The sequence below is a fragment of the Gigantopelta aegis genome, chromosome 2 (genome assembly GCF_016097555.1).
Source record: "Gigantopelta aegis isolate Gae_Host chromosome 2, Gae_host_genome, whole genome shotgun sequence".
NCBI lineage: Eukaryota > Metazoa > Mollusca > Gastropoda > Neomphalida > Peltospiridae > Gigantopelta > Gigantopelta aegis.
In genome coordinates this window covers 23,691,361-23,710,557 of record NC_054700.1, presented here as the reverse complement: position 1 = coordinate 23,710,557, position 19,197 = coordinate 23,691,361, and the positions used below count along the sequence as shown (strand labels likewise).

At 35.7% G+C, this 19,197-nt stretch overlaps 1 protein-coding gene across 2 annotated transcripts in view; it reads left to right on the top strand.

Moving 5' to 3' along the window:
- Positions 1-1,525: 1,525 nt before the first annotated feature.
- The window catches only part of LOC121382871 (cotranscriptional regulator FAM172A-like), a 63,820-nt gene continuing 46,148 nt past the window's right edge, over positions 1,526-19,197 (top strand). Inside the window, exons 1-5 of one of the 2 annotated variants that reach the window (XM_041512528.1) lie at positions 1,526-1,661; positions 8,228-8,267; positions 11,666-11,696; positions 12,485-12,517; positions 15,252-15,317. In XM_041512528.1, the coding sequence (XP_041368462.1) occupies positions 1,567-1,661; positions 8,228-8,267; positions 11,666-11,696; positions 12,485-12,517; positions 15,252-15,317 (265 nt within the window). In that variant the 5' untranslated portion in view covers positions 1,526-1,566. Of the gene's footprint in view, positions 1,662-4,442; positions 4,806-8,227; positions 8,268-11,665; positions 11,697-12,484; positions 12,518-15,251; positions 15,318-19,197 lie in introns of those variants that run through there. The other variant, XM_041512538.1, reaches the window with a different exon arrangement.

The following is a 19,197-nucleotide window of genomic DNA, read 5'->3' as shown; positions in this document are numbered from 1 at the left end:
TGAAATCCAGTTGTTTGTTCTGAGGGTACATTTGTTTTAATTGGAGTTAGACCGGCTTCAGAATGAGCTAGGTGCCACCCGGAGAGGACCTTATGTAGACCTGTATTTTTGTATTCCTCATCATATGTATGTTAACAAAAAAGTTTTGGTAAACGGTCTTCTGGTGGTGGGTGTGGCAAATCTGGAGGTCAAAGTAGGGCCCCCCCCCCCCCCTAATAACGGACAATGTTTGGGAAACAATGGCGGCCATCTTGAAAAATTACTGCCATACTGACATTTCAAGTTGCTCATTGATTGAATTTGAAGAACTGCACAAAGAGATCATCTGTGCAACGTTTCATGCTTGTATTACCATTTGAAAGGTCATTTCTCTGCTCTCTGCCTATAGTCCTAGTAGTAGGTGGCCATGTTTTGGGGAAGTTGCCATACATGGACCCCAAATGTTTGCCACTTGTTCTGAGGCCTTTTTTTTAGATATCGGACGTTAGGTTCAGCATGTAAAAATATATAAAAATAATGTAAAATGACTAATATCGAAAATCCATTAAAATACATCCCAATAATGAACATTGACTGGATTCGACGAACGCCCCAGGGAAATCATCTGTGCCAGACACGGCGGAGCAGGGGGTGGGGGTTTGGGGCTTGGGGTGCTCTAGGCCCCGCTCCCAATAATTTTTTAATAAAAAATATTATTGGTAGTAACAAATCTTAAGGCAGAGATGAATTTTACTTGTTCTAATGCAAGAAATTACATTTCAGGACATATACTATGATCTAGTTTTCAAAATTGTACGGGGAGCATACCCCGACCTCCCTAGAAACTTTGCTTTGCGCCTTCAATCTCAGTCAGCCCCTCCAATGTCTACTTGCTTCCGCCGTGCCTGATGTGTAAGAAAGTATTTTTTATATTAATCACATACGTTAACATTGTCGCTTATAAGATTTTATTGGTATAGTGTAACCGTAAGGGAATTCCCCTAGTTTATAGACTGTTACACTTATAATATTTAATTTTTGTTCAGGTCTCACTATACAGATCACTTCCGGGTGAGAGTTCATTGATCACGGTTCCTAATTGTGACACATGTTATGGTTCACATATTCACTTCTAGGAAATGGGGAAGAATTAAAACAATATGTATGTTTAATGGTAAGCCTTCTGGCTGTATTTTGCCCATGTTATTTTGTAATATTGTGCATCGACCTTTTGGGACATGGGTATATAGCGCAAGTGACAGCCGGAGTGAATCGGTTAATGAACCACCTGTTCGGACCGGTACTACAGCCAGATGCGGTTATATAGCAAAAAACTGAGACGGAAATGTTCTCAATTTTGGAATGAAAATAAATGCTTATATAATGTATGTTCGCAATGGTGTATGTTGTTAGTGCCAACGAGAACCCGTTCTATGGGCAATCTTCGCTTGAAGTTGGGCAGTTTAACATGGGTTTCAGTGGCAGATGACATCTGTGTAGTGAGACCTCAGCTGGTCACATTGCGCTTTGAGTTACCAGTTTATTATTGAAAATAATTTTTGCTTCCGCATTTAGTCTATATTGTTTATGGTTTTACTATCAAATACAAAGTTCACAGTTAAACTACAAGTATTACTTGCATGTCTAATCACTGTAAATTGTGTAATTCAGATTGCTAGTGGGTGAGTTAAAGTAACTGTGTGTAACTAACACAGTAACTACTAACACGGGGCTTCTTGGCTTCTATAATTTTTGTTTTAATCCACTAGCCATACTTTCGTTTAAGTTAATACAATTTTACTAAATAATAGGGAAGGACTCTAACCCTAACCTTAACCCTAACTCTATGATAAATATTTATAATGTTTTTTTATTATAGCCTACGCTACGTGACAGTGCCAAAGGAAAGTCCTACCAATAATAGTAATAATCAGATATGTCACCTAAAGAGGGAGATAGCGCTAAAAAACACTAACATTGGGGGTTGGGGTGAGATCAGGATGTTCATATTTACAAAATAGACTTAACTCATAACTGCAACATTTGGTACGGTTATAGAATATGTCCGCCACCTAAATACAACCATTTACTATACACTAAATAACGAATATGTAATTTTCGATAATTTTAACTACTCTGACGATTACTAAAATAAAGCCAATAACTCAAGTTAATTTCCATTTTATTTTATTTTATTTTAGGAACTTTGCGTTATTTTGTGTTTTATTTCAGGAACGGTTAGGGTTTTGTTTGTTTTAGGAACATAGGGTCGAGTGATTTTCTGTTTTACTTTATTTTAATTTAGGAACTTTGTCGGTCGATTGTTACAGAGGAGTGTTGATAGCCTACACGGCTACAGAGTGATTATGGTTAGCAAGGGGGGCTGGGGGGGGGGGGGGGGCTGGCCCCCCAATAAGTCTTAATGTCCATATTTTTTTATATTATTATTTTTTTACTAAATAAATTATAATATAAAAAAATATGGACATTAAGACTTATTGGGGGGGGCTGGGGGGGGGGGGGGGGGGGGCTGGCCCCCCCAATAAGTCTTAATGTCCATATTTTTTTATATTATTATTTTTTTACTAAATAAATTATTTTATTTTCTTTCTTTTTCCTCCGCAAAAAACCATGCCCCACTTTTTTTAAGAATCCCCACCAAAAAATCCCTCTTTTCACAGAAGGATTAGTGGCGGACAGATTCTATAACCGCTCCCAACATTTTACCAAAAGATTTCACTAGCCGTTGGGCATGGCAGTAGTAGTTATTTACTAGCCCAACATTGAATATCACTAGCCGTGGGAGTGGGGCTACCATAATCTAGAAGCTCTGCTAACAATGTAACATAATAAGCCAGAGTATTCTGCTCATAAACTATCGAATTCCATCCCAATTCACTTCCGCACTCTTTCTAATCATACTGCGCAAGCACAAACTTTAATTATACTGCATATATCAACTAACTAAGCCTCGATTGATCAAAATAGAAAATGAGGGTGCCGCCAGACTCTCAGAGATCAGTCTATAGACAAAGATTCCTGCTCTAATAAAACAAAAATTCTAAGTTTGATGCTAAATACCTTTACACTGATCATTTTCGATTTCGCCGATAACAGAATATTTTACATAGTAACCACTAATACACACACTACAGGAAGAAACCTGACAGCACCAGATTCAATAATGTTCCGGTTAAATACGTAGGTGCTGACAGGTTTCTTCTTGTAGTGTGTGTATTAGTGAAATATTTATTATTGGTGAACTCGAAAATTATTAATGTAAAGGTTTTTAATGTCAAACTTAGAATTTTTGTTTTAGAGCGGCAATCTTTTTCTACCGTGTCATGTGTTGTGTGGTAGTCAACCATTCTGCGTTTTCGCTATAGAGAGCGATCATAACCGTATAAAAGTCCATCTAGCTCTCGAAGGGCAGAGTACTCTGTCTAACATAATATAATTTCATATTTGGTCTAATTTGATCTGTTTTCGTGTATGTTTCTAAAGCTGTGTCGGGGCTAGCTCTTGCTTTATAGAAAGTTTCGCCAAATTATCTATTCAACAAAATATTAATCATTACATGCAGTTCTTTCGCCAAATTAAAATAAAATTTGCCAGTTGTATTTAAAATTCGCAATTGGTGAATTTGGCGAGTGGCAGAGCTAGCTCTGTCCGGATTCACACTAGCCCGAGTACTCTGATGGACATTTGGACAATTATCACGCTCTTTGTGCTGGTATCACATCAGATCTCCAGCAGTGTTGAACGCATGCTCGCTTGGCACACTTATTGCTGAGCTGCATACCAGGGCTGGCCAAAAGTACTTGTCTGCTCGTCCCAGACGAGTAAAAATGTGCTCGGATGAGCAAAATTTACAATTCAGTCGTCTGCCGGGCAACCAAAATTTCCGAACACAAACTGCCTCTTTATCCCTTTTGGACACTTGCAATATTTTGTAATTCCTTTGTGTGCAGCAAGCGTCATCCGCCATTTCAAAGCTTGGCCAAGACCGCGAGGCCATTCACAGGCTTTGATTGGTTGTGCAAGTAAGAAAACTATAACTGACCCCCAACCCCTCCCCTCTCTCTCCCTCCCTCCCTCCCTCTCCATCCATCCATCCCCTATACATGTACATTGTCTTTGTGTTTTTGTGAGGCCCCTGATTATTATATCGAGTATCATATTTGACCCCTCCTTTTTGAAGGCATTTAAGAAATTAGGCATTTATTTGTAAATTATGGTATTTCATGTCAGTGTCTGTGAAGTATACTCAAAGGCAAAACATGGACATGGATTGTAACATTGTTTGGAGTAATAAATTTGTGAATGGATTTATGTAAAGTTTAAAAAAAAAACTCATTTCCAATTTTCCTTCACACTGATAGCAATTTTTTTTTTTTTACATTTACAAATTAAAGGAAATAAACATATTTAGTAATACAGAGCTTACAAGTGCTTTGCATGATGTGAAATTGTTTGACACGTACAGTTTAATTTTGATTTAAACTGCTTACATTTTGGGACACGTTAATTTTTTTAAGGGCAAGTGAAATTTGAGAATTACTTGCCCGGCAGGAAATTTTAGGATATAGCCAGCCCTGCATAAGAGATGTTTGGATACATGGCTTAGTTGTGAAAAAACCCACACACTGTGGTGTTTCCACCATGCAAGAGCCATTTAACCCAGTCAAGTCCTCTGCCTTATATCTTGTTGGTACATCCTCCATTATTTGAATATTAGTTTTATTTCCACCCTCGATTTTTGTGACGAAAACATCACGAAGAAAGAGTCCAGTGCAGTCTTCTTCAATTTCTTCAGTGAAATAAAGGTACGCATAGGGTACCAGTCACTAAAAAAAGGATCAGTGTATGCGGTTGATCTAATACAAAATGGGTCCGGTGTCACATTATCAAAACAATCAAATCGGTATTGCATTTTGGTGAGTGTCAATTAGAAACATAAATTGTACAGTTAGCATTACATAATATGTATTCATGTATTCTGTTCAGCTAGTGACAAATACAAATGCAACTACGATACAGATCACTGTTCAGTGTACCAAATGTTCAAGTATATAGTTGCACCCCTATTTGAAATCTTGTAAAATTGGACAGTGCATTCATATAGTTTGTCAATTTTTAAACAGCAATTCTCTTTCTATAAACGTATCCATTAATTTCCAAGATTTTAAGAAATGTAATTTTACCTAACCCAAGTACTCTGCCATTCGACATTTGGCAGTGATATCCATAACAAAATGAAAGGTTTCTATTTTTTATTAGGAATTGCTGAATAAAGAAATGATAGTAAGTAATTTATCTGTTAAGACCACTTAAATCTGGACAAAAAAGACAGAATGACCATGACAAGTTTGGCGCCAAATAAATGTTTTTTCAGGGCATAAAATTTGGCACGCACGATTTTGTTGTTCGTCTGTCAGTTATGCAAAACCAATATCGACACGAACGACGGATTGTTCGTGCAAAAACTATAATCGCTCGTCAGAAAATGTAAACTGACTTGTTTTGGCTAATATAACTATTTTTGGAATCAAATAATAAGAGAACGGGCCTAGCATTGCATGTGTGAGAAAAAAAACAATGTATCCGTTTTTACTCGACATCGCGGTCAATTACAAAGTCGGCACTGTCATTAGAAGTGTCATTAACATTTAGTAACATAGTCGTATGTTCCCTTTGATCATTTCGCTACGTGCGGAAAACAATACACGGTTTGGAAATTAAAGCGGTTTATGAGTATTTATTAAACGTGACATCACCTTAGCCCGGCATTTAGTTATAGAGTTGTAAAATGTCAGGACCTAATGCGAAAAAACACAAAAAGGACACCCTTAGTGAAAAGAAAAGAAAAAAAAGGTGGTTTTCTGATGATTTCGCAGTTAATACAAACAAGAATGGCGACGTATGTAAAGTATGTAATAAATACAGAACCTCACATACGTTATTTTCACTTCCTATTTATTGCACACGTTTATTGTGAGCAAGAACATACCACTCGACCGCTACGTGGTCTTGTGGTAAATATTCTTGCACACAGTAAACTCATGCAATAAATAGGAAGCGAAAAAACCGTATGTGAAGTTCTGTATATTTATTTACTTTTTGACACCTGTGTGGTTATGATAAATATATGCATTAATTCTGAAACATGTATTGTAATGAAAACAGGTACAACCCTTGCTAAATCAATTTATTAAAATATGACATACACAGCGAAGAATATAGTATGTTTAATAAGTGACTTTAAAATAACAAAGTGGAAATTAGAACATGATGAAAAATTGAGTTGCAGCATCGATTGGATTGATCGAGGATTCGCAGAACATCGGGTCTTTCCGTTCAGACCCGGAAGCTCAAAGCTTCCGGGAAATCCCCCTTTCATTCAGACTATTGTTCTCATTTGATTACTGTTGCCGGTTAACCTTTTCATTTGTATCTGAACCACTGGAGAAAATTGTTCGTGCAAACACTAAAACCACACGAACGACATATCGTTTGTCTGAAAAAATCTAATTTTATGCCCTGTTTTTTCAAGCAGAGATTATAGAAATTATAAAAATAAAATGTTTTCATTACTCAAATAAAATATAACTTTTACTGGCTGTATCAAACATACAAATGGTATGGTATGGTATGGGATACAATATAGAAAATGTTAAAAATACAGTTAAATTACGTAACAGTAACTGTCAGTTGCGTTTCTGTACTCACTACAGCTTGTTTCCTTTAATGTCCAGTGTGCAGACTGATTGATTATTATTAGTATGTGAAAAAGGTGTGTATTTTGAAATAGTGGAGCTTGGTGCGTGGCCGGTTTGTGATTGATCCACGTTGGACTATTTCTCGTTCCAGCCAGTGCACCACGACTGGTATATTAAAGGTTGTGGTATGTGCTATCCCATCTGTGGGATGGTGCATATAAAAGATCCCTTGCTGCTAATGGAAAAATGTAGCAGGTTTTCTCTCTAAGACAATACATCAGAATTACCAAATGTTTGACATCCAATAGTCGACCATTAGTAAATCAATATGCTCTAGTGGTGTCATTTAAAAACAATTTTAACTAATTTTTAACTTTGGGTATGCCACTATTTGAAACGTGCTGTTCTTTTCAAAGCAGGGCTCTACATTAAGACTTGTCCACTTGCCCAGAACAGTAGTTATGGATGTAGAAGAAAGTTACAAAATTTGTTTTGTTTAACAGCACCACTAGAGCACATTGATTTATTAATCATCGGCTATTGGATATCAAAGTCTTTGAGAGGAATCCTTAGTAGCATGGGATCTATTATACGCACCATCCCACAGACAGAACAGCATATACCACACCCTTTTATATACCAGTCGTGGTGCACTAGCTGGAATGAGAAATAGTCCAAATGGGCCACCAACAGGGATAAATCCTGGACAGATCACACATCAAGAGATTGCTTTACCACTGAACTACATCCCACGACTGGATGGAGAAGAATTAAATTGTTCCAACAAATTTTCCAACCAGACAAGTCAGCTAAAAATTATAATATACATGTACATGTATGGACAAAATGATAATTTATTCATGAATTTAATGCTGTTATACATTTGAATGTTCTGCTTTAATTAAGTGGATGTTTCACTGCCTAATGAGAAACCTCTTAAACATTGCTTGATTCGTTAACAAAAACATTTCGGTGAGAAAAAATGTATACATTACAATTGGGAGAAGTAAAATGTATACATTACAATTGGGAGAAGTAAAATGTATACATTACAATTGGGAGAAGTAAAATGTATACATTACAATTGGGAGAAGTAAAATGTATACATTACAATTGGGAGAAGTAAAATGTATACATTACAATTGGGAGAAGTAAAATTGGACAAACACTTGTTCTGTAGGATAAGTACTGGTAGGTGTTTAGTTTCAATTTATTAAATACATTTTTTTTAAAGATCAAACTTTATACAGTACAGTAGATTCATGATGAATTCTACATGACAGCTTAAAAAAATTAAAATTAATAAATTCTTTTTTTTAAATGTGCATTAAGATGAACATCCATCTACTGGTATATAGGTGCAAATATTAGCAGAACCAAATCAGTTATAATACACATTCATGAGCTATACATTTAATTTTGCAAAATTCTTATTAGTAGCCCAGAGGTATCATTAAACAATAACAAGTAGCTTTACAGGGTTTTTTTGTAACATTTTTGATCAAGTATTTGTTTTCTCTTTATTCAAGAACAAAACAAGCAGCACCCATGAAAGCAATAAAGAAGAAGGTAAGTTTGGATGTAAATTTAACTTTGATGCAAATCAAAAGGTGAGATGTTACTTTTTTAATAGTACTTAATGGTCACTGTATCAGTCTTTCTAGATCAATAAAACTGGGTTCAATTCATTTATTTACCTTGAACATTTACAGTTCATCAGTTATACATACAAATGCATATACAATAATGACACAGTTCATATAAACCTAATGAACACAGTACCTGTATCACATTTTGATCTAAGTTCCACATATGCAGAGTACAAGATACAATTCTTTGTGTTCAATAATTTAAACCAATATTTTATCATACCATGACCGAACCCCCCCTGAAATCGCTTTTTTTATAATTTAATATATCTGACATTGATATCTGACATTATTATATTTACTCCACATAGAAATATATGCCCAATATCTCTGCAATCTATTTTGGAACCCCCCTTTTCAAAATCCTCTATTTTGGAACCCCCCTTTTCAAAATCCTATGTATGCCCATGCATACGGTACTTACGAGTATACAAAAGGGGATATCTACCTAATTCAAAATATAACATAATAGTAGTAGTGGAACTTTTAACATTTAGAATATTCTTACAAAATTCTATGTGTAAATTCTGTATAAAGTTTGCCTTGTAAAAACCCCAAATCTCGGCACAATAATTCAAAATACTTGATATGTATGTATCAAATAAAGACCAAGAAGACCTATGGTTTAACATTAACTCTTTTGTATTTCTCTTTAATGCATATATGGCTTTTCGTCCCTGATCTGTCAATAAATTGATTGCATGCGTAAATTTACGATTATAATTAAAACCTAATCCGAGATAAGTAAACTGGTCTACAGTCTCGAGTAACAAATCATTATAATACCATTTTTCATAATCATATCGGCACCCACTCTTTCAGAAAACTACTATTTTAGTTTTTTCAACATTAAGACACAAACCCCATTTTATATTATAGTAATATAAAGTGTTTAACATTTTCTGAAGACCTTCAGCTGTTTTTGAAAAAATCACCATATCATCAGCGTATAGTAATAAAAATAGACTTTGTTCCTTTAGCTCATAATCCGGACACGTTATCAATGAATGCATTTTCTATATCATTTACATAAAAAGAATACAAAATTGGTGACAAAATTTCACCCTGCATTAGACCGATATCATTATTAAAGAAATGAGAATTAACTCCCCCTGTACATGGTTATGGTAGCAAATATGGATCTTCGTCTCAATGCATGTTAATTGTTTTTGTTAATTTAGTAAATTAAACTTAATTTCTAATTAATTTTTAACTTAAATTTCTTTTTTTAATTACATTTAAAAAAAAATTATTATAATTTTTAAAATAGATTAATAATGTATTTTACATTATAAATTCTTTTTTAAATAAAAAAATTATTTCAGTAATTACAATTTCTTCATTGACATGTTTTCATTTCATTTTATTTCTGTGCTTACAAGTACATGTACCTGTATATACAATAAAGGTTCAGACACGCTGAACAAAACATACATAATGTACTTATTGTATATAAGTACATTACGTAAGTTGTTTTGTCTGTTGTGAGTATATGTAGTTTGGTCATTCAGCAGCATTTTGAATCAAAGTTTGATTTCTGGAAGGCTAATATCTACATGTATTAAATTTATATAATGAGACAAATGACTGAGATATTGTGGTTTATGATTTAAAATTATCATATTTTTTATGTTTATACAATATAATTATAGTGTACATACATACACATGTATATAAACAAAATCTTTGATGTGTGAATTTTGTTACTCTTCCTAATATACATGTACCTCCAAATCATGTACATCCAAATACAAAATAATATTATACATGTAGTCCGAGAAGAAAAGTAATATCATCATCAACAAAAATAATAATAATAATAATAATAGTAATAATAATATAAATGAAATTAAATGTAAATTATGATGAATATTTGTAATAATTAGTGGAAAGTGTGTTTTATTCCCAAAAATTTGCATCACAGTTACCGGGACTTCGCCTACCCTACATTATGTAAATTATTTGCATCACAGTTACCGGGACTTCGCCTACCCTACATTATGTAAATTATTTGCATCACAGTTACCGGGACTTCGCCTACCCTACATTATGTAAATTATTTGCATCACAGTTACCGGGACTTCGCCTACCCTACATTATGTAAATTATTTGCATCACAGTTACCGGGACTTCGCCTACCCTACATTATGTAAATTATTTGCATCACAGTTACCGGGACTTCGCCTACCCTACATTATGTAAATTATTTGCATCACAGTTACCGGGACTTCGCCTACCCTACATTATGTAAATTATTTGCATCACAGTTACCGGGACTTCGCCTACCCTACATTATGTAAATTATTTGCATCACAGTTACCGGGACTTCGCCTACCCTACATTATGTAAATTATTTGCATCACAGTTACCGGGACTTCGCCTACCCTACATTATGTAAATATTTGCATCACAGTTACCGGGACTTCGCCTACCCTACATTATGTAAATTATTTGCATCACAGTTACCGGGACTTCGCCTACCCTACATTATGTAAATTATTTGCATCACAGTTACCGGGACTTCGCCTACCCTACATTATGTAAATTATTTGCATCACAGTTACCGGGACTTCGCCTACCCTACATTATGTAAATTATTTGCATCACAGTTACCGGGACTTCGCCTACCCTACATTATGTAAATTATTTGCATCACAGTTACCGGGACTTCGCCTACCCTACATTATGTAAATTATTTGCATCACAGTTACCGGGACTTCGCCTACCCTACATTATGTAAATTATTTGCATCACAGTTACCGGGACTTCGCCTACCCTACATTATGTAAATTATTTGCATCACAGTTACCGGGACTTCGCCTACCCTACATTATGTAAATTATTTTCCTTCTTTTTTTTTGGCAGCCTATGCTACACGTACGCATTTTATTCCCAGATGGGCCAAAGTATACATTTTACTGATGCACTTTTTAAAACTACAACATGTTAAAATCAGGACAAAACTTATTTAGTAGTCTAAGTTGCATTATACATGATGTATGCTTCTTAAAATATACGGTATGTAGTTAATTAAAAAAAAAGGTTCTTTCAGCAAAATGTTAATTACAAAAATAAAAATACCTGAAATGGACATTTCATGAATAAAACATGCTTTTTATTACTTATTACAATAACAATCATCATAGTTTACATCTACATTGCAATACTTGACACTTTGTCACACACCGGCCTACAACGTCAATATAGCGACTAAGTATATACAATATTCATATCATGAGGAAACTGTTATTCTGTCGTCATGTACCTACAATGTACATGTATGGCTTTTTAAGTTTGTGATCCTTGGTTTGTTTCCAGTTATCATCAGTCATGTCTAAGAAAGGAAAAGGTATGTACATGCCATTGTATATTCATTGTCATCAGTTTATCCTGGGATATATTTTATTATTGGCTAAAATTCAGATACATAGAAATGCAACGTTTGTTCAGTATGTTTCATTTCATTCGAACTTGATTTTCATGTTTATATTAAATTAAGGTTAAAGCATGCTGTCCTGGGAAGTAATTCTATCCAATTTTTGTTTATTGATGTGCAGTGAAATAAATAAAATATTATACTCGTTCACGGGAACTCATTTAGTATTCTATATATCATAAACATGTATATTATGCTTGTTTTCTTATGCATGTGTTCATGTACTGTGCTTGCAGACACGTAAATATGATGTTTATTTTTAATATATATTAACTTATGAAAGTTTATATTACACATACTGTAAATCATAAAATATTAGTGATCTTTAGCAAAATTTAGCGGAATCCAAATAGGTGACATACATGTATTAACGACATAAAATGTCAGCGAAGTTGTCATATCAAAAACAAAAAAAGTTGAAAGCTCGACTAAAATAATACTTTTGTTCAATTTTGATATTATGCAGCTTACAGACAACTTAAATTTAATTGCAGTACTGTGCTTAAGTTAACCATTGACAAAACAATCACACTAATGTTTTTGAGAACAATCTCTTATACATTTCTTTAAATGAAAGATTAGCGTCTTGAAGTTCTCGGTACATTTGCTAAAATATTATGCAGTATATACAATGGACATGTAATTGTGCATAATATGATGATTTAAATCTTCTCCTTTTTTTTTCTTTTTTTTTCAAAAAGAAAATAATGAATTTCCTCATGACTTTGATAAAGGTATGTATTTAGAGAATTAATAAACGAGCTATGAGGAATTACAAATTATCTGTCCACAGTGAATGAATGTTTTAAATATTCCTTCATGAGGGACAGATAATTTGTAACTTCTCGTAGCGAGATGGTTATTCTCTTTATTGTCAGTTTTAACTGATTTTTAATGTAAAAATTACGCCATATAATCTTACGAGCATTGCATGATGTAATGTAAGTGATGTTATGGTATAACAACATTCTTTTTACAAGTCAACTGTTTACAGTACAAAATAATACGATTGTGATTGCATTAGAAAATAATTACTTGTCTATGCTCCTAAAGCCACTGCTTATGAAAATATACCATTTCATGTTTATAAAACAATGAGTCAAACATTTTCTGTAAATCGTAGATCGTATAACATATGTGTAATCTGACACATGAATGGAAACATATACTCTGTCAAAAAAGAAACGCATAGGTGATAGGGAAAGAAGAAAAGTGTTTGATTTTACAAAATATAGTTTTTTTGTACAATGTTGCTGAAAGACCATGTTTGTTAATGTTCCTGAAAGGGGACAGCATGCCCAAATGCACCTTAAAATAAATTTAAGGCACATTGTGTGACAATTGCAGGAAATCGGCGTGAAATGGTAAGATTTTGGCTAATGCACGTGAAACTCGGGGGGAAAAGATTGGGGTATTTAAAGCTGCAATGCTCGCAATGATGCCTCATTTCCATTTCGACGCAGACGAGTTACAAGATGCCAATACTAAGCCTGCCGAATCGAAACATTGCAATAGGCTGCCTCCAGTTAGGTGAATCGCAGTCAGCAGTCGCACACCACATGAACGTCCATTAGAGCACCATTCCACATCTCTGGGACAGGTACCAGCAGTTTCAATCAGCTGAAGACCGGCCCAGAACTGGAAGACCTCGCATAACAACTGCAGCACAAGATCGCTACATCTGGGTTCTGCACTTGCATCACCGAACTGCTACAGCAATAAACACTGCTACAGCAATAAACACTGCTGGACGCATACCTGGTTTGAGAAGGGTGTCTGCACAAACCATTCGGAACCGACTTCGAGAAGCTGGTTTATGGGCTAGGAGACCGTATGTTGGCCCCATCCTGCGATGTCAGCATCGACATTTACGTGTTCACTGGTGCACAAATGTACAGGGGTGGAACTTGGGAAACTGGCGGTGAGTATGGTTCAGCGACGACTCACGTTTCCTTCTACAGCGATGTGATGGACGACAACGTGTTTGCAGACGCAGCAATGAACGTTTTGCCAACAACTGCGTCGCCCAAGTTGACAGATTTGGTGGAGGGAGTGTCATGATGTGGGGAGCCATCTCATACATCAGCAGAAGTGAACTTGTGTTCGTACAAGACAACCTGACAGATGTATGCTACCGGGATGAAATTCTTCGCCATCACATGCTTTCCATTTTGGATCGACAGAGAGAACTCTTTCAGCAGGACAATGCCAGGCCGCATACGGCACGTGTAACAATGGATTTCCTACAGAATGAGAACATTAATGTGCTGCCATGGCCATCAAGATTGCCATATCTCAACCCCATTGAACATTTATGGGACAAATTGGACAGACATGTACGCCAGCGTGGCCCAGAGCCTCAGACGCTTCCTCAACTGTCACATGCACTGCAGGAAGAATGGGCTTGGATTCCACATGCCCGGATTCAGAGACTCATTCAGTCTATGCCAAGGAGATGTTGCGCAGTGATTGCTTCTGCTGGTGGCTACACAAAGTACTGATTTCAGCACCCTCGTGTGACGCTGTTTGCTGCCGTCAGTCCATAGCAAGAACATTGTCACATACTCATGTCAAATTTGACTGTGATACGACCATAAATAACGAAATTATGCCACTTTGTTTTAAAGAGATAATTCCATGAATATTTCGTCTATGTGGTTTTTTTTTGACAGAGTATATGATTGAAAGTGACATTCCAGCCATGGCAATCAACCAAACTTTGTGAGTTTTAAGCCAGCTAAATCAGTGGCTGTAGAGGCAATCTGTACACTGTGCAGAGATTGAAAATAATACCCTGTATATTTGAGTCCATATGGGTAATAAAAAGGTATATGTAGACAAGTTTGTGACAGCTGGTAACGTATTAATGAGATGTAATAAACAAAAATTGATGGGTTAGGTTTTGGCGATATGTGATTGATTATGAAGTCCACAATCAATTGTGGAAAATGCTAAATGTAACTAATTAAATTTTTATTATAACCATTATAGTTTAAAGGCATCTCATTGGTCGGAGCATTCCAAGTTTGTTTATTTCTATATGATTGTAAAAGTGACGTTGTTAAGGAATGTCACATCTGATGACATCACTTTATATTGGTACAGAATTCAAGATAAATATATTATACTCTTATTATTTTTTTGTTATTAATTAGTATGCTCCAAATTTAATTATAAGGATTTGTTATTTGCTTTTAGGTTCATGAAAAAAAACCCAAGTCAAACTTAGTCAATTCACACAGTTTGTACATGTTTTTATCGTACCCTGATGAACCTAAAATAAATAAATGACAATCCTTAAATATTGTCACAGTCTAAATGATAAAAAGTATGTATGTACATGTACATGTATGTATCGTCCACCTAACTATGTTGGTTCGAACAAATCATACAAAGTAATTTAAACCATCTGCAGTGTTTTCATAAGCTTACTACTTCTACTACGAAATTTATTTTTGCCTTTCATAGAGGAAATGGCCATTGAGAAGTTTCCTGACACGCTTGAAGGCTTTGGATATATGTTTGATGAACAAGGTGAGGATGGTTGTAGTCTGTACGTTTGATGAACAAGGTGAGGATGGTTGTAGTCTGTACGTTTGATGAACAAGGTGAGGATGGTTGTAGTCTGTACGTTAGATGAACAAGGTGAGGATGGTTGTAGTCTGTACGTTAGATGAACAAGGTAAGGATGGTTGTAGTCTGTACGTTTGATGAACAAGGTGAGGATGGTTGTGGTCTGTAGGTTTGAAGAACAAGGTAAGGATGATTGTAGTCTGTACGTTAGATGAACAAGGTAATGATGATTGTAGTCTGTATGTTAGATGAACAAGGTAAGGATGGTTGTAGTCTGTACGTTTGATGAACAAGGTGAGGATGGTTGTGGTCTGTAGGTTTGAAGAACAAGGTAAGGATGATTGTAGTCTGTACGTTTGATGAACAAGGTGAGGATGGTTGCTGTCTGTACATTTGATGAACAAGGTAAGGATGGTCATAGTATATATGTTTAATGAAAAAGGTAATGATGGTTGTAGTCTGTATGTTAGATGAACAAGGTAAGGATAGTTGTAATCTGTACGTTTGATGAACAAGGTGAGGATGGTTGTGGTCTGTACGTTTGATGAACAAGGTACGGATGGTTGGTAGTATAAGGATGGTCGTAGTCTACATTAGATGAACAAGGTAAAGATGGTTGTAGTCTGTATGTTTGATGAACAAAGGAAGGATGGTTGTAGTCTGTATGTTAGATGAACAAAGTAAGGATGGTTATAGTCTGTATGTTAGATGAACAAGATAAGGATGGTGATAGTCTGTATGTTAGATGAACAAAGGAAGGATGGTTGTAGTCTGTATGTTTGATGAACAAAGGAAGGATGGTTATAGTCTGTATGTTAGATGAACAAGATAAGGATGGTTGTAGTCTGTATGTTAGATGAACAAAGGAAGGATGGTTATAGTCTGTATGTTAGATGAACAAAGGAAGGATGGTTATAGTCTGTATGTTAGATGAACAAGATAAGGATGGTTGTAGTCTGTATGTTAGATGAACAAAGGAAGGATGGTTATAGTCTGTATGTTAGATGAACAAGGTAAGGATGGTTATAATCTGTATGTTAGATGAACAAGGTAAGGATGGTTGTAGTCTGTATGTTAGATGAACAAGATAAGGATGGTGATAGTCTGTATGTTAGATGAACAAAGGAAGGATGGTTGTAGTCTGTATGTTAGATGAACAAAGGAAGGATGGTTATAGTCTGTATGTTAGATGAACAAGATAAGGATGGTTGTAGTCTGTATGTTAGATGAACAAAGGAAGGATGGTTATAGTCTGTATGTTAGATGAACAAGGTAAGGATGGTTATAATCTGTATGTTAGATGAACAAGGTAAGGATGGTTGTAGTCTGTATGTTAGATGAACAAGATAAGGATGGTGATAGTCTGTATGTTAGATGAACAAGGTAAGGATTGTCGTAGTCTGTATGTTAGATGAACAAGGTAAGGATGGTTGTAGGCTGTACTTCAGATGAACAAGGTAAGGATGGTTGTAGTCTGTACGTTAGATGAACAAGGTTATGATGGTTGTAGTCTGTACGTTAGATGAACAAGGTAAGGATGGTTGTAGTCTGTACGTTAGATTAACAAGGTGAGGATGGTTGTAGTCTGTACGTTAGATGAACAAGGTAAGGATGGTTGTAGTCTATATGTTTAATGAACAAGGTAATGATGGCTGTAGTCTGTATGTTAGATGAACAAGGTAAGGATGGTTATAGTCTGTATGGATGGTCGCTGTCTGTACATTTGATGAACAAGGTAAGGATGGTTGTAGGCTGTACTTTAGACGAACAAGGTAAGGATGGTTGTAGTCTGTATATTTGATGAACAAAGAAGGGATGGTTGTAGTCTGTACATTAGATGAACAAGGTAAAGATGGTTGGTAGTATAAGGATGGTTGTAGTCTGTATTTTTGATGAACATGGTTGTAGTCTGTACATTAGGTGAACAAGGTAAAGATGGTTGGTAGTATAAGGATGGTTGTAGTCTGTATTTTTGATGAACATGGTTGTAGTCTGTACGTTAGATGAACAAGGTGAGGATGGTTGTAGTCTGTACATTAGATTAACAAGGTGAGGATGGTTGTAGTCTGTATGTTTGATGAACAATGTAAGGATGGTTGTAGTCTGTATGTTTGATGAACAAGGTAAGGATGGTTGTAGTCTGTACGTTTGATGAACAAGGTAAGGATTGTCGTAGTCTGTATGTTTGATGAACAAAGAAAGGATGGTTGTAGCCTGTACATTAGATGAACAAGGTAAAGATGGTTGGTAGTATAAGGATGATTGTAGTCTGTATTTTTGATGAACAAGGTAAGGATGGATGTAGTCTGTATGTTTGATGAACAAGGTGAGGATGGTTGTAGTCTGTATGTTAGATGAACAAGGTGAGGATGGTTGTAGTCTGTACGTTAGATGAACAAGGTAAGGATGGTTGTAGTCTGTACGTTTGATGTACACGGTAAGGATGATTGTAGTCTGTATGGATGGTCGCTGTCTGTACATTTGATGAACAAGGTAAGGATTGTCGTAGTCTGTATGTTAGATGAACAAGGTAAGGATGGTTGTAGGCTGTACTTCAGATGAACAAGGTAAGGATGGTTGTAGTCTGTATGTTAGATGAACAAGGTAAGGATGGTTGTAGTCTGTACGTTAGTTGAACAAGGTGAGGATGGTTGTAGTCTGTACGTTAGATGAACAAGGTAAGGATGGTTGTAGTCTGTACGTTAGATGAACAAGGTGAGGATGGTTGTAGTCTGTACGTTAGTTGAACAAGGTGAGGATGGTTGTAGTCTGTACGTTAGATGAACAAGGTGAGGATGGTTGTAGTCTTTACGTTAGATGAACAAGGTAAGGATGGTTGTAGTCTGTACGTTAGTTGAACAAGGTGAGGATGGTTGTAGTCTGTACGTTAGATGAACAAGGTAAGGATGGTTGTAGTCTGTACGTTAGTTGAACAAGGTGAGGATGGTTGTAGTCTGTACGTTAGATGAACAAGGTAAGGATGGTTGTAGTCTGTACGTTAGATGAACAAGGTGAGGATGGTTGTAGTCTTTACGTTAGATGAACAAGGTAAGGATGGTTGTAGTCTGTACGTTTGATGAACAAGGTAAGGATGGTTGTAGTCTGTACGTTAGTTGAACAAGGTGAGGATGGTTGTAGTCTGTACGTTAGATGAACAAGGTAAGGATGGTTGTAGTCTGTACGTTAGATTAACAAGGTGAGGATGGTTGTAGTCTGTACGTTTGATGAACAAGGTAAGGATGGTTGTAGTCTGTACGTTTGATGAACAAGGTAAGGATGGTTGTAGTGTGTACGTTTGATGAACAAGGTAAGGATGGTTGTAGTCTGTACGTTAGATGAACAAGGTGAGGATGGTTGTAGTCTGTACATTTGATGAACATGGTAAGGATGGTTGGTAGTATAAGGATGGTCGTAGTCTTGTCTGTTTGATGAACAAGGTAAGGATAGTTGTAGTCTGTACGTTTTGGTATTGGAATACTTTAGACTGTTGTTTTTATCGGTACCATAATGTCCATTATTTGATCTCATCTGTAAGACATTGCATTAATTTCATACCATGAAAACAATATTTATAGACCCATTTATAAATTGACCCATGTAAAATGGCCTTAGAGATTAAAGTGTTTACAATTATAAGAATCATGAATGGCTAATGTTTGTAATAAATTTGAACTAAAGACGAACCTCGGTTTTGCACATCAGCTCGATGCCAAATACATGTAACCATAATTAAAATGTGTTGGTTGCCTTGTTAAATAAAACATTTGTTCTTTCTTGCACATCAGGGTCCCTTCCATGAAATCTAACATCAAAACAGAATTAGTCCTTATTGAATGGTGAA